Source organism: Cottoperca gobio, chromosome 6 (genome assembly GCF_900634415.1).
Source record: "Cottoperca gobio chromosome 6, fCotGob3.1, whole genome shotgun sequence".
Lineage (NCBI taxonomy): Eukaryota > Metazoa > Chordata > Actinopteri > Perciformes > Bovichtidae > Cottoperca > Cottoperca gobio.
In genome coordinates this window covers 20,298,918-20,321,485 of record NC_041360.1, presented here as the reverse complement: position 1 = coordinate 20,321,485, position 22,568 = coordinate 20,298,918, and the positions used below count along the sequence as shown (strand labels likewise).

At 44.2% G+C, this 22,568-nt stretch overlaps 1 protein-coding gene across 1 annotated transcript in view; it reads right to left on the bottom strand.

Moving 5' to 3' along the window:
* The window catches only part of LOC115009132 (contactin-1a-like), a 62,290-nt gene that overhangs the window by 2,932 nt on the left and 36,790 nt on the right, over positions 1–22,568 (bottom strand). Inside the window, 21 exon segments of the mRNA XM_029432909.1 lie at positions 620–776; positions 885–997; positions 1,130–1,319; positions 1,702–1,805; positions 2,793–3,027; positions 3,913–3,983; positions 4,572–4,721; positions 5,039–5,200; positions 8,541–8,664; positions 9,329–9,501; positions 10,178–10,305; positions 11,247–11,345; positions 11,347–11,395; positions 11,601–11,718; positions 12,234–12,358; positions 12,536–12,717; positions 13,056–13,155; positions 15,083–15,289; positions 16,347–16,442; positions 16,765–16,943; positions 17,745–17,871. Coding sequence (XP_029288769.1) covers positions 620–776; positions 885–997; positions 1,130–1,319; positions 1,702–1,805; positions 2,793–3,027; positions 3,913–3,983; positions 4,572–4,721; positions 5,039–5,200; positions 8,541–8,664; positions 9,329–9,501; positions 10,178–10,305; positions 11,247–11,345; positions 11,347–11,395; positions 11,601–11,718; positions 12,234–12,358; positions 12,536–12,717; positions 13,056–13,155; positions 15,083–15,289; positions 16,347–16,442; positions 16,765–16,943; positions 17,745–17,871 — 2,889 coding nt within the window.

The window sequence follows — 22,568 nt, the reverse complement described above, 5'->3', positions numbered from 1 at the left end:
TGAAACTAAATCTGAGTGAGGATGGAATACAGAAGGATTTCTTTCGCTGGAGATTACTCTCACTCAACTAGATTTCATTTCAGTGCTCATCTAGAAGAAAACACAATTGAAAGCCTCATTCTTCCAAATGAGTAAGTCATAAAGTGTGATCTGCTTTAACACTTTTTATCGATGCATGTTTACTGAAAAGAAAATAACTCCAAATCCAACTCAGTGTTTCTCATTATGTCTGTCAGTGGTGAGTTAAGGCTTTTAAAATTCTACTTTTTAAAATTGCATTTCTATTTGTTAATCTCCATGAAACTGAAACCAACATCAAGCTCAGTGCACAGTGTTGACTAAAGAAGACCCCCCCACCATCCAACCACCCAGTCCAGTGATCTCCTTTTTAAATAACTTTACTTATATTATGAGCTGTATATTATATTGCCAGATAGTTTATGCTAATTGATCGTAGTGGATTATACTTTCTTTCCCCTCTAATATTCAATCCAGTGATTTTGGCAAATCTCGGTCTGATACAGAGTATGGGATCGCCGCATCCCTACATAACACTACTGCTACATTATTCAGAATTGTGAATGAGGGAGAGAAGTAAGCGCTGGAGTCTGTCTGTTACCTGTGATGAAGATTTGTGCCACAGCCCCATCTCCCCCCTCTGTGTACGCCCGGACCTCCACCACATAGGTACCTTCTGAGGGCAGGGGAAGGTCTATCTGCCGCTTCCCGGTTGTGTACAGAGTGCCTGAGGAGTGGCCCTGCTGCCTGCACAGCACCTAGGTACACACACACAATTTATAAGACATGAAAGGTGCGCAGCACGGCAGCTACTGTTTCCCTTCAGAGGGATTATAATCTGTCAGTAAAAGTCCAACTGTTCTCACCTTGTAACCATCTATCGATGCCTCGCTAGCAAGTGGTTCCACGTGTTCCCAGGCAATGTTTACGCTCTTGCCCTTTAACTTTTTACCAATTATTTTGGGAGCTCGACTTGGAGCTGTTAAAAGACAGAAAAACAGTAATGATTAACAATTGTACTAAATGTAGCCATACATGGATCTGAGATACGTGTTGCTTTCCATGTACAAAGCTGCCGCTCAACGCTAAACTGCTTTAAAGATCAACATACGGGGCTTCTTGGTGTGGATCTGGAGGTGCTCGCTGGCCGGCCCGTATCCAGCAGAGTTGTAGCCCCGAATCTCAACAAGGTAGTAGGAGTCGGGCTTCATACCCTCCAGCCTGGTGGTGTTCTCAAAGCCGGATACCACCACCCTCTTTGCGCCCCCTTCACTGTCCTCTTGACGCCTCCAGTACTTCACCTGGGACACAGAAGGTCAGAGGTCAGATGTCTAGGATCCAACACCAGCTTGGTGTACAAACCTTGCTTTTACAGCATTTATAATAAAAATGAGGAAAAATGTCATAATATCAAGTAAATAAGATAAAAAATAAGTTAGGTGCAAGTTCATTTATAGAAACTAGCAGGTACAGTATACAAGTTCTACTAATGGGTGTTACAATAAAAAAGAAAAGAAAAACATCTCTAGATAAATTTGCTGCCACATATTTAAAAGACAAATGTCTTTCAAAGATGGTATTTCAAAAACAAATATGTAGAGACTTTATTGTGACTGTTAGCAGCTTTGATGTCTAAATACAGTAGTTCAAACCAAATCACACGAGCCGAGCCGTAGTACTGACCTGGTAACCATCTACATTGCTCTGTGAGAGAGGCAGCCAGTACACAATGGCTTCTGTGGCAGAGAGAGCTCTGCCTTCAACAGTTATAGGAGCTTCAGTGGGAGCTGTGGAGAGACGCGGGGTACAGTTTGGTTACAGTAAGAGAATCATATTCAAGGTCGAGTCCTTCGGAGGCTATCTTGAAACTGCACACAGGAAACTCCGACGCAGCACATTTTATATGTATGAACATATTTACACGCTAATGGATCCATTACACTGACTATAAACTATCCATGTCTGGCCGTTTCCCTCTCGGTGGTGCTCAAGCATTACTTCAGTGAATGGATCAGTGTGGGGAACAAGCGAAGTGACACGGATCACTCTTGGCCCACGTTCCTTCACCGGGACATCAGACACTTTTCCAAGACGTATGGGGCCGGTTATACACTGTGTGTAGGCGGTCCCTGCCAGGAAACTGTCCCTTGAATGTGTAATTGTGGCGCCGGGCCTTGAACCAACAACCCATCGTGCACCGCCATAGTGTTGCACACAGAAAACAAAATCAATACTGCACGAACCGGCGCGCACACAAATACAAATGGAGGCTGAGCGCTTTTGCAGGCTTAGCTATAAAACCATTGACACTCAAGCGTTCCCAAAGCGGGGTTACCATGGCAACAGGGCATCTCTGTAACCCATCATGTCTGGGTTGCTGGTGGTTATCTCAACTGTCTGTCAGTGGAAGTTAATAACTGGGCTGAATGCTTTGCATCCTTGGGCGAATTATCAGCTTTCTGGTTCATGCTACATAGATCATGATAATCCCCCCGCAAGGGAAGACGGAGGGGAGAGGGGAAGATGGGTTCACTTTCAAGGGGTATTAAAATTCCTCACAACTAAACATGAGAACTCCTATTAAGTGAGTCTTACTCCATTGAAAACCCTGCTGGTGATAAGTAGCTGACACTGACAGATCGAAATAGCAGAGTGTTGGCATACTGAAGAATTCCTCATTCCCTGCGATACGGAGAAAACAGCAGCAGGTTGATCTGTGACAATCGTTTTGATATCAGTGAGGCACATTTTCTGTGAATCTCTGCAGTGCTCACCGTCCTGTGCAGAAGAAATGATGGCTTTGAGGCTGAAGGGTCCCTCTCCATTGCTGTTGAACGCTTTGACTTTGACTTCAAAGTCTGTCGACGGAGGGATGGCGGCGTCCTTGTGGACGTAGCGCTTGGCCTGGGGGTCAGCCACTGTCACCCTCATCCACTCGTTTGCGTCTTGCGGTTTGAAGGCCACAATGTAGCCAAAATTAGGCCCGTAGTAGTACTGCGGCTGTACGGGCTGAGGACAGAAACATCAAACATTACTTTAATGTGTCAAAGGTTTTATCCAACACACTTCCCAAGCCTGCGTGTCCCTTGTGTGAATTAAACTCAAACCTGTCAGAGTTCGCACAATGAACATCATGCATCATCCATTTATGCTTCTGCTATGTACTAGGATTAACAGCAAGATTTATATATTTAAAAGAAAAAGGCAACTTCCACTAATCGGATGTTGCGAGTGATACACAAAGAGTTGCGACACTTTGCTGGCTCGTCCCTCTCGATCTGCCCTCACGCCTCATTTACTTTGATGGCGCTCTGGCTTCATCCTCACAACATATGTCGAGTAAGACGTGCCTGCATTAGGCTCTGCCGCTAACCTCTAAACACATCTTATCCTCCAGCTGCTCAGGAATTGAAAAGCCGTGCCTCTGCCAAGCAAAAGGCCATGAGAGCTAATTGATCAAGGGCTGCAGCGGGGAAATGGACGATAATGATTCAGGTCAGTCATTGATTTCTCTGTTGATAGTGAGTGTTTTGTTTGGTATGACATTATGACAGTATGACGTTATCCAACGCTTATTTTTGTTGAAATAAATGCATCAGTCACGGGCGTGCGCCTTTCTGTCTGCCTGCGAGATGGAAGTGATAGAAGCACCTCACTGATGTGTTTCCCCTCTGATTTTTCATTTCATTGTTTCATTTTATTTCTCCTCCTGTGAGGCTTTTTGCTCTAAAAACAAAGGTTATTATCATTATTACAAATTGGAAACTTTCTCCCTATCTTCAAATGAGCTTAATGTGAGAGAAAGGCAGCATGTCTCCTTTCTGTGAGCCTCAACATGAGCTTCCTGTATAACCTTTTAGAAACCACTGTGCCCAGTGGAAAGTCCAGACATACCGTCCACGTGATGGTCAGTTCTCTAGTCGTCCCTCCACCGCCGCCGACGTCAGAGGGCGCCACCACAGGAACTACAATGAGACAGCAGCAGCAAAACTCTGAGCCCACATGCTAAGAATCCACACACACACAACGCTAACCCACACAGGCTATAACCTATCCCTGGCAGCGGTACTGAGACTTCCTCCCTCTGCAAATACAATATCAATGCCTTGACCTGTGCCAAATGCAACACCTTTATGTCAATGTGGGAATCTTGCCACTGAAGGAAACAGAGAGGCAAAAGTTCTCTTGTTTTTTCTTGAGTCTCGTAGCTCACTCTCAAATGATGATTCTTTTTTAAGAGAGGTCACTGTAGGCCTGTGATTTCCATTTTATAATTGAATTTCAGTATACAGTTTCAGCAAAGTGCTCATTTGTAGAGGTTTGTGTGGTGAGTTTGGCAGCTGTAGGAAGTACAGCTTGATGGGACTTTCTGCTGACTCATTTCTACAGGGATACTTAGCATAAGTAAACAGTGCTATAATAGAATGATGAAGAATACATGTCAGAATGGAAAGCTGGACTGTACGAGCACGTTTCCATGACCTTTCAAGTAACTCTGAGGCTTCATAGCGTACGTATCGAATGTTAGCCCAAAAGTCGGGACATGGTCTTACTTGCTGCCAGGGTTTTTTCTTTATGTGACGAGCTGCTCGGCTCTCCTGTCCCCAGAGTGCTGCTGGCAATCACTCTGAACTCATACTCCATCCAGGGGAACAAATCCACCACTGTGGCCATCTCTGTATTCCCCTCTACATCTGTGGGAGCTGGAGAAGAGAGCACAGATTTCAATTTACAAGGCCTAAATGTCAGGGCTATAGCACGGTATAAACATTGTACACCATGGGATGTGCTCTCCGCCTGCTCAACATAAAAGTCCTTAAAACAACAACGAAGGTCCATTTTCGGAGCACGTTCATATATTTTTAGGTTTATTGTATTTTAGCCATCTTCAAAGAGACGTTTACCACCATGTCGACCTATAGTATCACATTATTATTATTATTATTATCATGACAGCAGAACCAGCTCAGCATTAAGGTAGCAGTGTTTATTTGACCAACGAGTGCGCTGGAGTTCTCACATGTCGTGGCATTCTTCCAGACATCCTTTGAGGAAGAGTCCCTGTACTGGATGGTATATTTGGAGATGGGGTTGTGGTTGTTTGCTCCATGGCTCCACTGCAATGTAACATTCTTCTCAGTTTTCTTTATCACTCGCAGTCCACCTGGGGCACCGGGGGGACCTGGAGTACAGAAAAGAATAAGAGACAAGTTAAAAGCGTTGTTTGACGGATGATGAATACGAGTGTGGCCGCACGGTTGTGTTGAGATTAGTGTCACTGTCCCTTCACATGTTAAAATACCTACAAGAGCCCACTTTGACTCGTCCCTCAGGCAGATCGTGAACGTCTTAATTGCTAACTAAGACAGACGTGAAAGAGGGTATAGCTTCACTGAAAGAGCTTCATCTTTATTCAAGCTCGTGGGTACATTGTTGGCAAAAGTACAGAGCTGTTTAACAACTGTATACTTCAACAGCAGTCTCTAAAAAAGACACAGCACATCAAAGCTCTTACACTTCTTCTTGTTAGGCGCTTCTTTAAAAGAAATCAGCAGAGAATGATGGATTAAGGCATTAGACTTTAAAGCCCATATATATGAACTAAAGCTTAAGCAAAAGCGTTTGAATCCAGTGTTTCTCTTGGTCTTCCTGCTCCCCTCGATTCTTCCTTTGGAAACATAAAAATGGCCTAATAGAAAAGCCAGACTGTATCACGGTTAGCCTCCCAACCCGCAGCCTCAGAAATCAGCCAGGATTGACTTTTTCCAAGTCATGAATATGAGCCGAGACAAGTAAGGCGATTAGACAGCCAAAGCTTCTGACCCTTAAGCTTCTCCTCTCCTCTCCTCTCCTCCCCTCTCCATTCCTCTCCTCCCTACTCCTCTCCTCCTACTCCTCTCCTCTCCCCTCCCCTCTCCCCTCCTCCCTACTCCTCTCCTCTCCCTCCTCTCCACTCCTCTCCTCCCTACTCCTCTCCACTTCTCTCCTCTCCTCTCCTCTCCACTCCTCTCCTCCCTACTCCTCTCCACTTCTCTCCACTCCTCCCTACTCCTCTCCTCTCCTCTCCACTCCACTCCACTCCTCTCCTCTCCACTTCTCTCCTCTCCTCTCCACTTCTCTCCTCTCCACTCCACTCCTCCCTACTCCACTCCACTTCACTTCTCTCCTCTCCTCCCTACTCCTCTCCTCTCCACTCCTCTCCTCCCTACTCCTCTCCTCTCCCCTCCTCTCCCCTCCTCCCTACTCCTCCCTACTCCTCTCCTCTCCTCTCCTCCTCTCCTCTCCTCCTCTCCTCCCTTCCTCTCCTCCCCTCCTCTCCTCCCTTCCTCTCCACTCCTCTCCACTCCTCTCCCCTCCCCTCTCCTCTCCACTCCTCTCCTCCTCTCCTCCCTTCCTCTCCTCCCTTCCTCTCCACTCCTCTCCTCCCTACTCCTCTCCCCTCCCCTCTCCTCTCCTCCCCTCTCCTCCCTTCCTCTCCTCCCTTCCACTCCACTCCACTCCACTCCACTCCACTCCACTCCACTCCACTCCTCTCCTCCCCTCCTCTCCTCTCCTCCTCCCCTCCACTCCTCTCCACTCCTCTCCTCCCTTCCTCTCCTCCCCTCCCTTCCTCTCCACTCCTCTCCTCTCCTCCTCTCCTCCCCTCCACTCCTCTCCACTCCTCTCCTCCCTTCCTCTCCTCCCCTCCCTTCCCCTCCCCTCCTCTCCTCTCCTCAAATAAATGAAATATAAGTGCAGATGTTCCATGTCTGTACGACACTCTCATACAGATGCTGAGCGCAATGTGTTTGAACTGCTTTTTACTCACTGACGTCCTGTATTTAATAAACTTTATGAATAGTTCTCCTAATCCGCAGACAATTACACGACCACAGGCACATTTCAACACCGTTCCAGGCAAGACCGTAACACCGCACTACAATAACACACACACCCCCGTCATATGAAAACAGCTCTTCTCTGTATCTCAAATCCCTACTAATAACAAGCTACAGGTGCAGAGCTGTGTCTTTAGCTCGGGCGATCTCCTGAAGCAGATCTGCTTCCTCATCTGTCCGTGATAAATGGCTGTCTTTCATCTCTCCCTGGCTGCGCCCCGGACTGCTGGCATTTGGCACTCCATTAGGGCTTGTGTTTTGGTTCCACTCTGGGAAACGTTACAGTCAGCTGCTGTGCTTTCACCTGGCCATCTGTCAACACCTGCTCAGAAAGCAGCAGCGGTGGCAGCACACCCAGCGCACAACAGGGATCACTGGCAACCAGATCACTGCTACAGTTATTGGGTTCCTATCTGAAGAGCCCCTTTGTGCACCGACACTAGGCCTGTTTCAAGACCCGAGGGGATCGCTGTAAGGCAAGCGCTCACTCATCAGGAAGTGGAGGGTGAAAACAAACCCTAATGAATCATCCAGGAGGTGAAATACAGTAAATGACAGACAGCACAGCGGGAGAGCGGCAGTGTTTTTTTAGTGCATGATGATATCTGTGTGTGGCTGGAAGAGTGAGTACTAAAATCAGCAGCTCTCCGTATCAAAATAGAGTGAGGAAAGATAGAAATCTAGGACGTTCTACACACTTTATTCATCAGATACTCATCACATGGCATTACACAACTTATATCCACAAACATGCTTGTTGCTGTAATGCCGACAGCCCTCACTGCTCTATAGAAAGTGCTACTTTAATCAGTTACAATGAAGACAAGTGGGAGCTGACACTTTTTAATGATACATAAGAATTGCTTGCTCCATTCAGTTTAATCAAATCTACAAACTGTTTGTAACATTGCAACCACAGGAACAGTTTGTGAGCTTGTTAGACTCACAGAAGAAGAAAAACTTTCCTGCAAAAACCTTCAATTTACTTCCCAAATTACTTTGTCCTGGCTGGACATAGAGTTTTGGGATAAATAGCTTTTGCTGGCACTTTGTCTCTCGCTTTCCTTCGCATGGAGTCTCGGCTTTGAAAGATTATCTGGAAAAAAAAACCTGCTACGGTCTGGTTACTCTGGAGAGATTAATGTATCTTCAAACATGCGCTGGATGCAGCGCTCGTGTCATCTCGCTCGGTCTCTTTTTTCTTGGTTCTGACAATAAGGACTTGGGGAAACATTTGAATGAGATATGCGTCTGATGAACTGAGGAATTATTTTGTCTTGTGTTCAGTTCAATCAGCTCGATTGAATTAAACCCCTCAGAAACCTACGTATGTCTTAACAACATTAAATATTATTTGATTTTAATTGTAAGTTATTACTCAAGTTTAAAAAACATCTTTATACGTATGTATAATGAGTCTAGGACTGTGTGGGGGCGTAGCTTAACCACATTTGATTGACAGAACCCAAACAATCCACAAATAAAAGACAAAACTCAGAAATCTCTCATGTAAAATATCCAAAATAGTGTTTTAATGTTGCACCCCGTCTCTCTATAGCAAGATGCTGATAGTCTTCAGAGCTTTTGAGACATTTTATAAACATGACTGTTTTCATATGTGTAATTACATCACGCGTGACTCACCCCTGACAACCAGGTGGGCAGAGACGGTGACATTGTCAATGGGGGTCTGTGCAGTGCAGGTGTAGCGTCCAGAATGCTTCAGTTGGGCTTTCTTAATCAGTAGCTCGCCGTTTGAACTTCCATTCTGCATGAAACAACAGACAACAGTTGATTTAGGACACCGTACATCAGGACGCACTGTGTTTCTTGTCAGAGCAAAATTATAATGTTAGAATGTTTTGTTTTCTAAAACTCATCTTGAAATATGGAAAGGGAGATATTAGACCAGAGGGATGGAGATATCCAAACTTGAGCTTCCAATTAGGTGAAACGGACATGTGCTTCAAGCTAAAAGGTCTTCACCTCTTTTCCTCTGAAGAAATGTCAAACTCCGCACACTGTTTGCTCTAGTTAGCCCTCTCACTGTAGAAAGGTTAAACCATCATACTAACCTGCTTTAAGATACGTGACTGCAATGAACTCGCAGTCTGAGAGTCAAACTGGCTCTGCTTATACAACACAAACAGTATTAAGTGGAACTACTGGACCCCGCTTTTACGAGGGGGGGAAAAAATCCTCCTTGTGTACAAAAATGGAGCATCATCAATCACGATCATAATTTGCCTAGCAGGCAGGCAGAGTGACAAAAATGCTAACCGCTAACTGATGGTTAGAGCTGCACTAAGAGAGAGTAGGTCATGTCAACAATAATGTATGTTAGCGGACACTGCTATTAAACTGAGGTAAGGAACTCCAGGTCGGAACTGAGATTTTGCGGCCGGGGCTAAATAAATAACATGATGTCTCACCAGGGTGCGTTCATAATGTTGACTGTCCCTGTGTAGGTCAATGACCCTGCCATCCAGGGACCAGATGAAGGTGATGTCCAGAGAGGAGTCATGTGACGCGCCACACTGCATCCCGATGTTCTCACCCACTTTAACGTCAGCGTTGGACGGCGCCAAGGTGATCTTTGTGGAGTCTGGAGGAGAACACAAGAGGAGGAGGGAATCAGTGACGATGAGAAAGAGATCAGTCCAGCTGTTGAAACTTCATTTAGGTTATTAGAAATGTGATTCAATAGATGGACATCACAGGTAAATCACTTCAATTACAAAAGACTCCAGAGCGATCACATAGTAGACAGATCTATAGTAACGTACTGCGTGTGGTGTTAGTATGGAATAGCTAGAATTGTTCAATGTGCACAAATGACCAGAAGAGGGCAGAAAAGAGCTGAACATCCAGCAGCACTGGAGATAAAAAAAAAAAAAAAAAAAAGAACTAACATATTCAGTCAAAAAGAAACTCAGAGCGATTTTATTAACAAGTTCATAACTCAAGTCCTTTCCTCATTTCTCATTGAACAGTGTGAGGACCAAGTCCTTGTCTCATCAGATCTAATCTAAAGCAATCCCCTCCCGCCTCTCTGCTCGGGGAATGACTGCATATCCATCAGTAGCCTGTATACTGTCACTCTGCTCAGGGAGACATAATTCAACTGTAGACATTTGGAGGTCAGCGCTGTTTGGTGGGACTGACAGTGACAGGAATGATTGCCAGCGAAGGTCAAAGCAACACCAACAGTCCTGGAAACATTAAAAAAAAAAAAAAAAAGTATAAAGAGACTTATTAATTAAGCCTTTGCTGCAACTAACCTGTAACGAGCAGAGAGCCCGTGCTGTTGGCTTTGCCCCGGTCATTCTCGGCAAAGCAAGTGTACCGGCCTTCATCTGCTCGCGTCACGTTGAGGATCTCCAGGCTGCCGTCCTCCAAGATGAACACCCTGAGAAGAAACCGGAATTAATTCTTCACACACTCACAAGAAAGAGCTACGTGATATAAAATATTCAGCACGATATGGAGGTCAAAAGTCCAACGTATGTTATTCCACGGATGATGAAAAATGATGAAAGTGCTCTGAATGTTTGTCGGCTCCCTAATGGGATATATGGTTTTCCAAGAAAGACGGAGTGCGTTAACTTGAAACTCTTCAGCGAGACGCAGCGTTAAATTGTGCTAAAAGCAAAGCAACAATGTTTGATTCGCTTTTCTCTGCGTACTTCATATTCATGCATGACAAACAGCATCGTGCCAGCTGCCCCGTCACTACTCCACACCCTCTCTCTCGCAGACACCACAGAGATTATTATGAGGCATATGCTGCATAGTAATTTGGCCTGTGCTCCCATATGAGAGTTCCTATGAGGGTGGTGCATGGGGGTGTGTAGGGTGGGGTGGGGGGGGGGGGTTAGGTTTTTGGGGTGTGAGAGCTTCACAGATTAGGCTTGTTTTTTTTCCAGTGAGGAGCCCAAGACAGGGGTTTACACATCCAGTCTGTCCACGCTGATGAGCTTGAGAATGAGCTTAATGTCAACCAGTGACAGACAGCAGAGCAGCGCACAGCCATCACTGACAAACAGCAACTCTAAAGACTTTTCTGGCACTAAGTAAATTTAGGAGATCTAGAGCTTATTTAGATCCCCGAAATCCCTGTACTGTATGCGTCTCGTTAGTCTGGAGTAGCGAGACATTACATTCTCAGATGCTCGTCCTTGAGGTAATATGACCTAGATTTGTCTCCCAGTCACAGAAAGAGGTCGAGGTGTTTTTGCATTAAAAGAAACTACAGTACAAAAGGAAAAACTCTGCCGTGATAAACCAGCCTCTCTGAATGAATAAACGATATTTACAGAGTAGAATACAAAAGGAAGTGTGCCGTCTCACCTGGTGGAGTTGGAAAGCAGCTCGGTGTCCTTGCTCCAGGAGAAGGTGGGCTTCGGAGCGGCTTTGGGTCGACACTCGATCACCACGCGGCCAGCTGTTAGCTACCAGGACTTTCTTCACTGGGTTGTGTTCAAATGTGGGAGCGCAAGCTGAGGGGGGGGGACAGATGAGATGAATCATCACAAACGAACATATTGTGCATGCTACTCTGGATGACCGAAGTCACAATATGTGTTGTCACGTAACGCTTGTTTCAAAAGTCTTGATCAGCTCCAATTAGTCTGCTTGAAACACGACCTTTTAAATCTCTGACGCAGCCATTTGTGCTGCGGCTGTAGCCAAAGTGTGACTCACCATACACGCGCAGCTCTGCGTTGGCATATATGACTCCGTGGTGATTCTCTGCAATGCACTGATACATCCCTGAATCGTCGAACATCAAGCTGCTGAACCTCATCTCTTTCCTGTAGGACTGTGGAAAATAACAAAGAGTGTGACGTTAAAATATCATCAGTTTACATTTCCACCATTTAGGATTCAATTCTATTAGTAGTCCTACGTTAAGCAAGTGATTCAAATCAAACTGTTGATTGTTGACATACACAAGAGTTCATCTGACTGGGAGAGGATTCCATTAATGCATAATGATGTATCCAGCTGCATATATCACACAGCCTCCCCCACACTCTGCTGTCACTACTACTCTCTTGGGTATTTCCCAGGCCTGATGACAGTTGTTTCTATGAAGGGTTACATGCTGGCAAACACTCAATACCAACAGGTACTTCCTCGTGACATGATGTGTTCGCACAGTGCCAGCTTCCTGTCACTGCTGTGCTACTGAAAGAACACTGGGCTGCAAGCTGTACAGGTTCTAAGAGACCCCAGGGAGCAGCCGAGGGTGGTCTTTGTATATTATAGCTATACTTAAATGAACGTGGGAATATAAACTGCAGTATACATATGTGAGTTTGTTTATGATATTACCGGTTCTCCATTTTTCAGCCAGCGAATGCGTGGTTCAGGTTTGCCACTGGCTATGCAGGACATGGTGTAATCCCTACCGAGGTCTTTCTCTGTGCTGCTGATGTGCTCCACCCACGCAGGAAAAGCTGCAAAGGAGCAAAAATAATATGATTGGAAAGTCATTACAGTAGGTGTTAGATCTAAACACTTGCACTAAGTTCTGATAAGAGCATACGGGTGAGTGTATCCCCACGGCAGATCATTCATACAGCATTTGATGAGTGTGTGTGTATCCCCCGTCATGACATTCAGCACATCTTTACCTTCGACAGACACACGTGCAGCATGGTAGTCCTTTCCTCTGGAGTTCACTGCCTCACACTGATAGCTGCCTCCGTCTTCATACTGCACATTGTACAGGTGCAGATGAGCCCCCGCCATCCGCACCTCGTGATTGGGTGGCAGCTGTCCGTCTAACTTCTTCCAGCGAATCTCAGGGACAGGGCTGGGCAAGGCAGAGAGAGAAAGAAATGATACACAATGTCAGGAACCGGAACAAAACATCTTGACTGTTCAGGGTGAACTAATGTGGGGTTTTAAGAGATTGATACATCCCTATTACTTTGAATTTTGTATTTTAGTTGTCGATAGTCAGGATGTATGTGCTGATATGCTACATCATTTAAATGAACTTATTTCATGCTGCAATAATAACAAAGTAACTGATACTTCATCTTTACTTAGAAACTAAGACTCACTGGCTGAGAGCAGATCTTCATGAAACCTTTCAGTTCAAACCGTGCACGTTTCAAGCAAAGTTAATCAATGACCTCTCACACTCACTTCCCCAAAGCGAAGCATTCCAAGGTGATGTTCTGCCCGACCAGAGCGATGGAGTCTGGGAACTTGACATTGAGGTCAGCAGGGTATTTCCTGATGGGACCTAAGAGGAACAGCAACAGAGCAGAATCATAGCCCCGGGTGCTAAACACATTTCTAGCTCGTTACCTACTGTAAGCGGGTCAAATTAAACTAAAGATACTTCTTTGAAAAGGTTGTTTTTTTTTACTCAGATGAAGCACACAAACAAAAAGCACAATGTAAAGTAAGTTTAGGTTAGCACCACAATGACTGCATCTGCATGCACACTAGTATCCCATATTTGGGTTATGACGTCTACGGGGAACATGACCTTATTTGCCTCCCTGTATACGTGTTTCTGCATTTGTATTATCGCAGCACATTTTAACTGGGTTTGTCTCTTGCAGCCTCAGTCAAATTTTTTAGCAAAACTTGTAAACGTGATCTTGGTTCTCTGGCGTGTCGGGCTGCAGACTCCGCAGCGCATGGTGTGGATCTAGCTGAGCTTTTGATTTCTCAACATCCCAGACACTCGTGGTGAGAAGGAAGACCCAGTTACATTATTTTACAGTACAAGAGCATTTTTGTCATCTGAGAGAATAACAACGTCTCCTGTTTCCGATTCTGGTGTCATACTTATCCTGGTATCATTTATTTTTGTTTTACTAACATAACTTCAGTTGATGAAACACTTGCCCACGGCAGCAGAGACTGATCAGAACCACGGATGCTAAAGGTATCAAGGTTTCAATCGGGATTCTCCAGGTAGCATCTGGGTTTCTTCAAACCTAGACGAGGGCTTGTCCCAGTCTCTAAACTCTGGATGAGGTGTTTTCATGCTCAAAACGTGAGCAGGAAAGCAGATCATAACTGTGACGCTGCTATACACGTTAATGCACTCAATGTAATGATGTAGAACATACGTAACTCAGAGGATTAGCACTCCTATTTAAAAAGCGATGGCAATATTAAAGGTATGCACTCCCCTGCCAAACATAGACACACAAAAAAAGTTAAATATAGGCCATGTTGTTCCCAGAAGGCATCTCATTATATGCATGAGAGAGCCCAAACAACTTGTCTGCTCTAAACCTGACCTCTTTGGAGGGACACAACATTAAAGTCTGTTTTCTTAGTAACTATCAGAGTACTGTTTAAAACACATCTGCCACAAGTGAAGCGGGCCACAAGTACTTGATCATGAAAGTCAATATCAAACAGTGGAATAACTGATGGACTCTGGGAAGGCCCACAAGGAAAACGTTGAAATAGTCGTCTAGTTCGGTCGCGCAAACACAAATAAATATATAGCTGCACTTATATATATATATATATATATATATATATAAATAGCTGCACTGCTTCAGTTTGTCATCTCGGTCTCTGGGGCTGTTCATGTTCCCTTTTTTTTCCACAACATGCTGCCTTCAGTTTTCTTCTGAGCTAATTCGTTCCTATAAATCTAATTTAAAGGCAACAACTATGGCGTGACCTTATCACATTTAAAACAAGCACTCTTGTGATTAAACACGGTGCTTCAGAGAGGAAAAATCAATGCGGTACTTTGCTGCAGCCAGACAGAGTCCTATCTTATTTTTGAAAATCATCGCTTTAGGAAACACTTGAGCTCCTGCTCTGTACTCACAGCAGCCTGGATACTATTTCTTTATCGAACACTTCTTAAGGATTTCTGGCTATTATAGAAAAACATGTATTCATTACCTCTGTTGTATTTCACCATTGTATTGAGCTTAAGTGCATTTCATACATCAAAACACGAGTAATGCATTGCACGGTGAAGTGAGAGGCATCGTTGCAGTGAATACATTTAGTTTTTCATCGTGGCACCAAGTATCATACTGTGATAGGATAATTAAAGCAACCCAGACTTTGACTTAAGATCACTGGCTGTATAAGTGAAGAAGCAGCTTTAATGTAATCATAATTTATCGAAAGGTCAGAGATAAGCAATCGGAAAGACAATGGGAAGAAGGAAGTGAGGTACTAACGTTCAGCCAGAGGTACGAGGGGGATGTAGTTGGAGAAGACGCTTTTGGAAATGGACGGGCTGGACGCGATGCAGGAGTAGTTGCCGCTGTCGGTGGAGTCCACCTTGGAGATATAGAGGTTACCCGTTATCTGGGAGATGAAACGCCTCTTGTCCAGTGGGATGAAGGTGGGGAACTCATTGAGGATCCATCGGAATGACAGCTCGGCTGCACAGAAGAAGACATGACAAAGCGGCACCTGTCAATCAAGAGCCTAAACAAAGCTTTGGAAAGAGCAGAAGGGATATGAAGCTGGCTCACTTTGAATAATCTGAATACATGCAAAAATAAAAATAGCACCATTCTTTGGTGCTGAGGGGAATTTACTATTCAAGCATCTATTGACCTTTCAGATGAAATCTTTTAATTCTTTTAGCCGAGAGGCATAATAGAGGAATACTGTGAGCACATTGGCTTGTTGAGGTAATTCTGATGCTGTGGAGGGAGCATTAACAATGCTTTCAGACTGTTATGTTTGACCGATTTGCATAAGCATGAATATGGAAAATATGTGTAGAGTTTTTTTGGGTTGATGGCGATGGCTGAATAATGGCGCTACGAGAGCTGTTAAGAAAATGGGGCCACATACAGACAAGTAGAAGAAGGGAAAACAAACAACAACCTTGGAGTGACTATTAGCTTAAACTAGACACGAGACTGATGGAAACATTTGGGATTCTTTCCCTTTTACATTCATTAGGGAGTAGTAAACCCAGCATGGGGATGACTGCAAATAAAAGCTTAAAAAACCCATAATGAGACAGTGACAGAGTCGGTGATGTCATTATTTTTCACCGTTAGAGGACGTTAAGAAGGGCAATTCAATCCCAAGCTGACAGCGGACAAAATATCTTTAGTTCATTTCATATAATCGGTTCATCAGTGTCATGAAATCCCCCATGTGGATAAAAAAAGCTCACAGTGAAGTAGGTCTAATGACTACCTCAGCAGTCACACTTTCACTTAAATATATGGGGAAGGTGCAATCTTCAGTCGACCCTACTCGCATGGCTTTGGACTGCAGCACCAAGAAAGGAGCCCACGCAATCAAGGTACGCAATATTACATATCCACACAGAAAGAGCCAGAAATCAAAACTGGGAACACTGCTAACTACTGTGTCAGCGTTCCATCCGCCCACTTCATTCAATCAGATGCTGCTGCTACGTGATGATGGAGGTTGAACAGCCTTGCAGGACACACATTCGGCTATCACATGCTGTACCTGGATAGTGCGGTGGGGGAGCGCAGAGCAGCACCGCCCCCTGTCCTTCCTTCACGTACACCGACTCCCTCTCCTCCGATGAGAAAAGATCGAGGTCTGAGAGAGACAAAAATCAATCGTAAGATAGTTTCGGATCCCAAGAGCTACTCCAAATCTATTGTCACACGGTCGGAACTACTTTGAATTTAGCTGTACGTTCACAGCTAAATTCAAAGCACACTAGCCGTGATGGAATTATGAAGTTAGACCGTTCACAAATTGCACTTTCCACACCACTTATAATTTGTCCCAGCTACACTTGCAAATTCAGCAAGCTCAATGTGCATGAAAGTACAGCTCCGGGGCAGTTCTCTGTTAAATCTCCGTGGTACTGTACATCATCGCGGCCTGTAAGGGGGTTTGCATCTTCGCCACTCACATCCGAATTGGACTGAGGCCTCTCGGCTGATGACCGTGCCGTACATGTTGGTGGCCAAACAGAAGTACTGTCCTACATGTTTGGTTTTGATGGGATTGCTGATGACCAAGTTGCCTCCTACTAAACGGTAGTGACTGCCTTGCGCATCCAAGTCCATCTCCATGCCGTCCAGCATCCACCTGCAAGGGAAACGACGAGGGTCAATACAGCGGTGCATTGTGAAAGCAGTCTGTGTAAAGTAAGATACAGGAGCACATCACTACTATGTGGCCCCTCGTGGCGGGGCAGTCTGCTTTACAGTTTCTCTTTCTTGCAATAAAAGTCTGCATATACTGTAATTTACCAATAAAAAATGTATGTGTTGTGAAATGCATAATGGACTGTACTGTAGATGAACCCTCTTAAACTCTTAATACCAGCTGTGGTCAAAGCTTATTCCTTCCACTCCGACATCTAATTCTGGGCTCTCTGACAGTGAAGCCAATTTGCACGATGCCAAGCAATATCATTTACATACATTTACATCTAAATTGAAATAGATCATGCAAAACACTTTACATTTTGAGCTGCACAATGAGGTGGAGACGCGACGGCAGCGCTGTTTGTGCTGCTGCAGGAACAACATCATATTTGTTATTCATTTTTCTCTCGCGTGTCATATTTTGGCTTTTTAAATTATTGTTGAATTGTATGAGGGGGGGGGGGGGGGGGGGGGGGGGGGATACATCTGCTGCTGATAAAATGAGTTGTGCAGGTTGTTTGCTAACAACACACTTATGATACAGACAGAATAATGCACTGCCACGGTCACATACACATAATAAACCTTGGAGGTGAAGATCAACATCTTCGTGACCTTGCCATTTACAGGCAGATCCTAAAACAGTCTGAATTCAGCATGAGAGACGGCGAGCGATGGGAGGCACACAGAATGCACAGCAGGCAGTAATGAGACTGGGTTTATGGGGAACATATGTTACTTGTATGTGGCAGGTGGATTGGCGCGGGCCCGGCAGCTCATGGTGATTTTCGCCTCGGGCGACTCCTCTGGGTAGATGGTTTCCACCGGCTGCTCCTCAAACACTGGGCCGTAACCTGTGGCTTCGTCTGCCGACAAGAAACACACAACACCAGGGGTAAACGACAAGCTAGGTCATACTTACAAACAGGAAATATCAAGGCTCAGTATCTGTCTGGAAGTTCTGGGGCCGAGACAGCAGGCTTCAGATGTAAGTAAACACATTGACTACACTGTGAGATTGCTCCTGCCTTTTGATATTTCAGCCTGGTTTGTGGTTTTCACGCACACACCTCTGTTGCTTAGTAGCCGCTTTCAGAGAAATCCTGGTTGTAGCTGCATCTAAAATTATCCGCGGTTTCTGTCAAACTCTCATTCAAGCAGGATGCGGAGTATAAGCCCCGGCTTTATTCCAAATCACAACATCGCACTAATTATGACAGAGATGTGCTCACTCAGGTGCCAAACCACAGTGACACATTCATCTGTTACCAGTGGATATGATATTGTTACAAGCCAATACAATTCCTGGAACTGGAAATGCTATCTTGATTTAGCATAATCCAACCCCCCCCCCCCCTTTCAGAGTGCTTGTGTCATCCTCAGTGCTGTGGAGCAGATGCACAGGCCAATCCTGAGTCTCCTTGATGAAAATGCCTTTCTTGGTTCAATCTGCCTTTTACATCGTCAACACACACGTACAATTAGCCCCAATTACTCATTAGAACAGACAGAAATCGTGAGCAGAGGCATGAATAAGACATAAACACAATGCTATGAATAAGCAATGAGGTGAAATGTTCCCAAAAGCTGATTATTCTCTCAGATCAAGAGTGTGTGTAGGTGACTGCAGAATTACAAATGTGAGGCATGTATGAATGTGTAAGTGCACATGTGTGTTGTTATTCCCCTGCGTCTCTGAGTTCTAAGAGAGCACAGCTGACACCTCAATGGGGAGAAGCGCGCTCTTTCAGACAGTAATATCCTGCTTCTATTCGCTCCTTCTAACCCGGCCTGCATTTGCGCTTTCACTACCTCTGAAAATGTCATATTGACTGACAGTGAGCAACCCTTAGAAACCTGAACAAAAGATGCATTCTCACTACTCCCACAAAGAACGGGAAGATATGTTTGTGTAGAACAATAAGAAAATAAAGCAATGTTTGTATAAATTCCAGCAGTCAAACACGTGTGAGTGCTTGACAATCGAAGGACATTAATCTCCTATACTGTGTAGTTATACACCAGATGCATATTTCTCTTCTTTTGCTGTACGGAAGCAAAAGGAATTATAAATCTTATAATCCTAACCGGTTTGTAACCACACAAGTTAGCTGTACCCATCTTGCACCAGGACAGGCCAACCAGGAGGCAGGAATTAAGATGTTAGGAGACAGGATCCACTCCCACTCACACACACTCCAGCAGTGTGTGTGAGTGCTTGACGCAAATCCCAAGGATTCTGAATAACTGCTGGCTGAGACAGAATTAAACATACTATTAATGGGGCATTGTGGCGCCGATGGAAGGCAAATTAAGTAGTTCTTGGAATAAGAAAGGAAGAAAGAAAAAAGAAGAGAGGAAATGAAAGAAACAGGGATGGACAGAGTAAAGAGAATATGGTGACACTGTTCTACTGTTGTATTGAGATTGTGCTGCATGAGTGTCACATAAATGCTTTGCATTTAAATATGAAATATATATGTGTGGACTGCAGGAGAGGAGCCAATGAGGCTCTGGTGCAGTGCTGGAATAGCAGTTGGAGAGATGAGCACTGGTGCTTTTCCTTTCCTTTCCCTGTATTGCGGGTTGTGACAGATGGTGAAGGGGAGTGTTGAAGCAGGCCACATAAGGGCCCACTGCCTGGAGACACACGCAGGCCTCTTGCACTCTCTCTGCCTCGATTCACTTTCTCTGTCTCTCTGTATCTAACTCTCTCTGGCTTTCCTGTGTCCTTACTTCATCTGTCTCGCCCACATCCTACTGTCACGCTCTGCTCCTCTTTCCTGGATTTCCTTCTACAAATACTTCCATTTTGAAGATCTTGTAACTCTCTAGTTAGCCATGCTACATGCTACATGCTAGCTACTTGGCTCCAGGGATGGCAATGTCAGTCGGTCAGTCCACCACTTTGGGCAAGACTGAAATATTTAAACAATTGTTGGATGCCATGACATTCTGCATAGATATGTACGGACCCCCAGAGCGCCACCATGATGTTCACGTTTTTAAGTTAAATGTCTCAACAACTACTAAATGGATTGCATTAAAATGTTGTACAGATATCCATGATGCCTATAGGATGAACCCGTTTTTAGTTTTGAGTGAAACTATTGAATGGATTATCCCAAAAATGAGGACAGACAGGTCGCCTTCAGGATGAATGGTAAATGGACTTGCATTTATATAGCTCCCTTCTAGTCTTCCGAGCACTCAAAGCACTTGTACACTGCATGTTAACATTCACTCATTCACATACACACACACACACACACACACACACACACACACACACACACACACACACACACACACACACACACACACACACACACACACACCGATGGCTTTGCCTTTGGGAGCAATTTGGTGTTCAGTACCTTGTCCAAGGACACTTCGACATGCGGATCGGAGTAGCCACCGATGGACGATCCGTTCTACCTCACGAGCCACAGGCGGCAGCCGAACTGCAATAACTAGTACCATCGTAAGATCTCATTTTCATTTCGACCATCACTGGTTTCATGACTTGCAACACTAAAACATCTACATCAGCCTGAACCTGAAACAGCCTGTTTAGAGCTGGTTAGCAAATGTTGCCACAAATAGTGAAAGTGTCAACATTATACCTGCTGAAGGTATAACGGTGTGTGTAGCAGTGTAATTGTGAGCTCAAAGCACCACTTTGCAGAAGTACAGCTTCAGAGAGACGCCAACATGGCTGTAGACTGTGATACTTGGGTTTTTTTTCAAATCATCGCTCTCTTTCTTCATCTCTCAAAGCCTCCCACCCACAGTTGCCTAGAGTATTCTCTCTCTATGTTTCGTCCAAAACACAGAGAATCTCTTTCCAACTCTCCAAAGCTATATCTCTGTTTCAATCTCTGTTTAATTCTCTCTCTCTCTGTATCCGAGTGTCTCTCAGGTTCTCTTTTCCCTGCATAAAACACTTCTCTGTTTCCTCTTTTAACAATACTTGACTGTGGATGCACTGAAATGCCCTGTTTAACAAGCAAGTCATTATGTACGCACACACACACACACACACACACACACACACACACACACAAGCAAAAAACAAACAAATAAGCACAGAAACTCCTCACAAGGAAAACCACATCTGTACAAAAAGGGCAAGAAAGACACACACACACACACACACACATACATATATATATATATATATATATATATATATATATATATATATAAAACTGGCTGTATATTTCACTTTGCAGTTTTGAATGAATGCATCTAATTAGGAACATACATTTTCATCAAAGTGTGAAAATCAAAACAGTTCATCAGAGTCCCCACACACACACTCACACACTCACACACACACACACACACACACACACACACACACACACACACACACACACACACACACACACACACACACACACACACACACACACACACACACACACCATTATTAAACACAGACTTCTAGTCAACTGAAGAACTCTCATTTGAATGTAAGATACTATGAAAGTGTGATTTTAAAGGAGGATGCTGCTCTCTCCTCTAGCATCAGTTTCTAATGAGACATCAATTATTCATTGAGGTTTCAGGTATTATTTTCGGTGCATGACTTGTTTCCTTGAAACGGTAAAAAAAAAAACACATGAATATAAAACAACTGCAATCTGTCCAATTTGTTTCATGGCTTGCACTTCCCATTTTGCCAAATAAAATGTTTTGTGTGTGTTTTTGTTTCACATCGAAAACATAATTAAGTGACATAATGAGCCAAATCCCAGACGAATGTAATCCTCTGATGAATTTAACTTTACCACACAGCTGTGAGCTACATCTGCAGCATGGTCTGTTTGAATGACCAAGAGTGTCCAAGTGGGACAGATAACATATTGTTTCCTGGAGGCACCAAAAGCACAGTGTAGCAATAATTACCCACAAGCCCTTGAGTCAAATAATGAGCCACAGTGGCTGACCTAAATTGTCCCTGGGGTAGAGATCTACTTTTTGAATTTTTATATATTGAATAAATAATTATTCTGCTTTGCTGCCAACCCAACTCGTGTTTCCATGCCATCCAGCAGTCAGTGTCAGTCAGTGAGTGCTCAGTGTGGTGCCAGCTGTGCAATCAAAACTGCTGTCAAACTAATTATTCTCCGAAATGACGGCTGCAACAGACTCGAGGTATTCAAACGGGACATATATGAGATGGTGACTTTGAATCCAAGTGTTTTCACAGGCGGCAACACAAACTAATGTGGAATACATTCTGCTGCGGTAATAAACATCGACTTTAAAAGTGCATCACTGCATTAAACTTCTCAGACCACTTGTGCAGAATCATCCACGTCTTATTCAATTCTTCATATTTTCAATTGAACTGCAGCTAACACTCATTTTCATTATCGATGAATCTACTGACCAATTTCCAATTCATCCTCCAAGGCCTGTTAAACTTTTAAATCTGCAACCAGCACTATGAACTACACATTCTTATAACAATATCTTTGCGTAAAAACAAATACTAAAACAGTTATTCTATTATCAAAATAGTTAGCAGATACATTTCCTGTCGAATCGACTG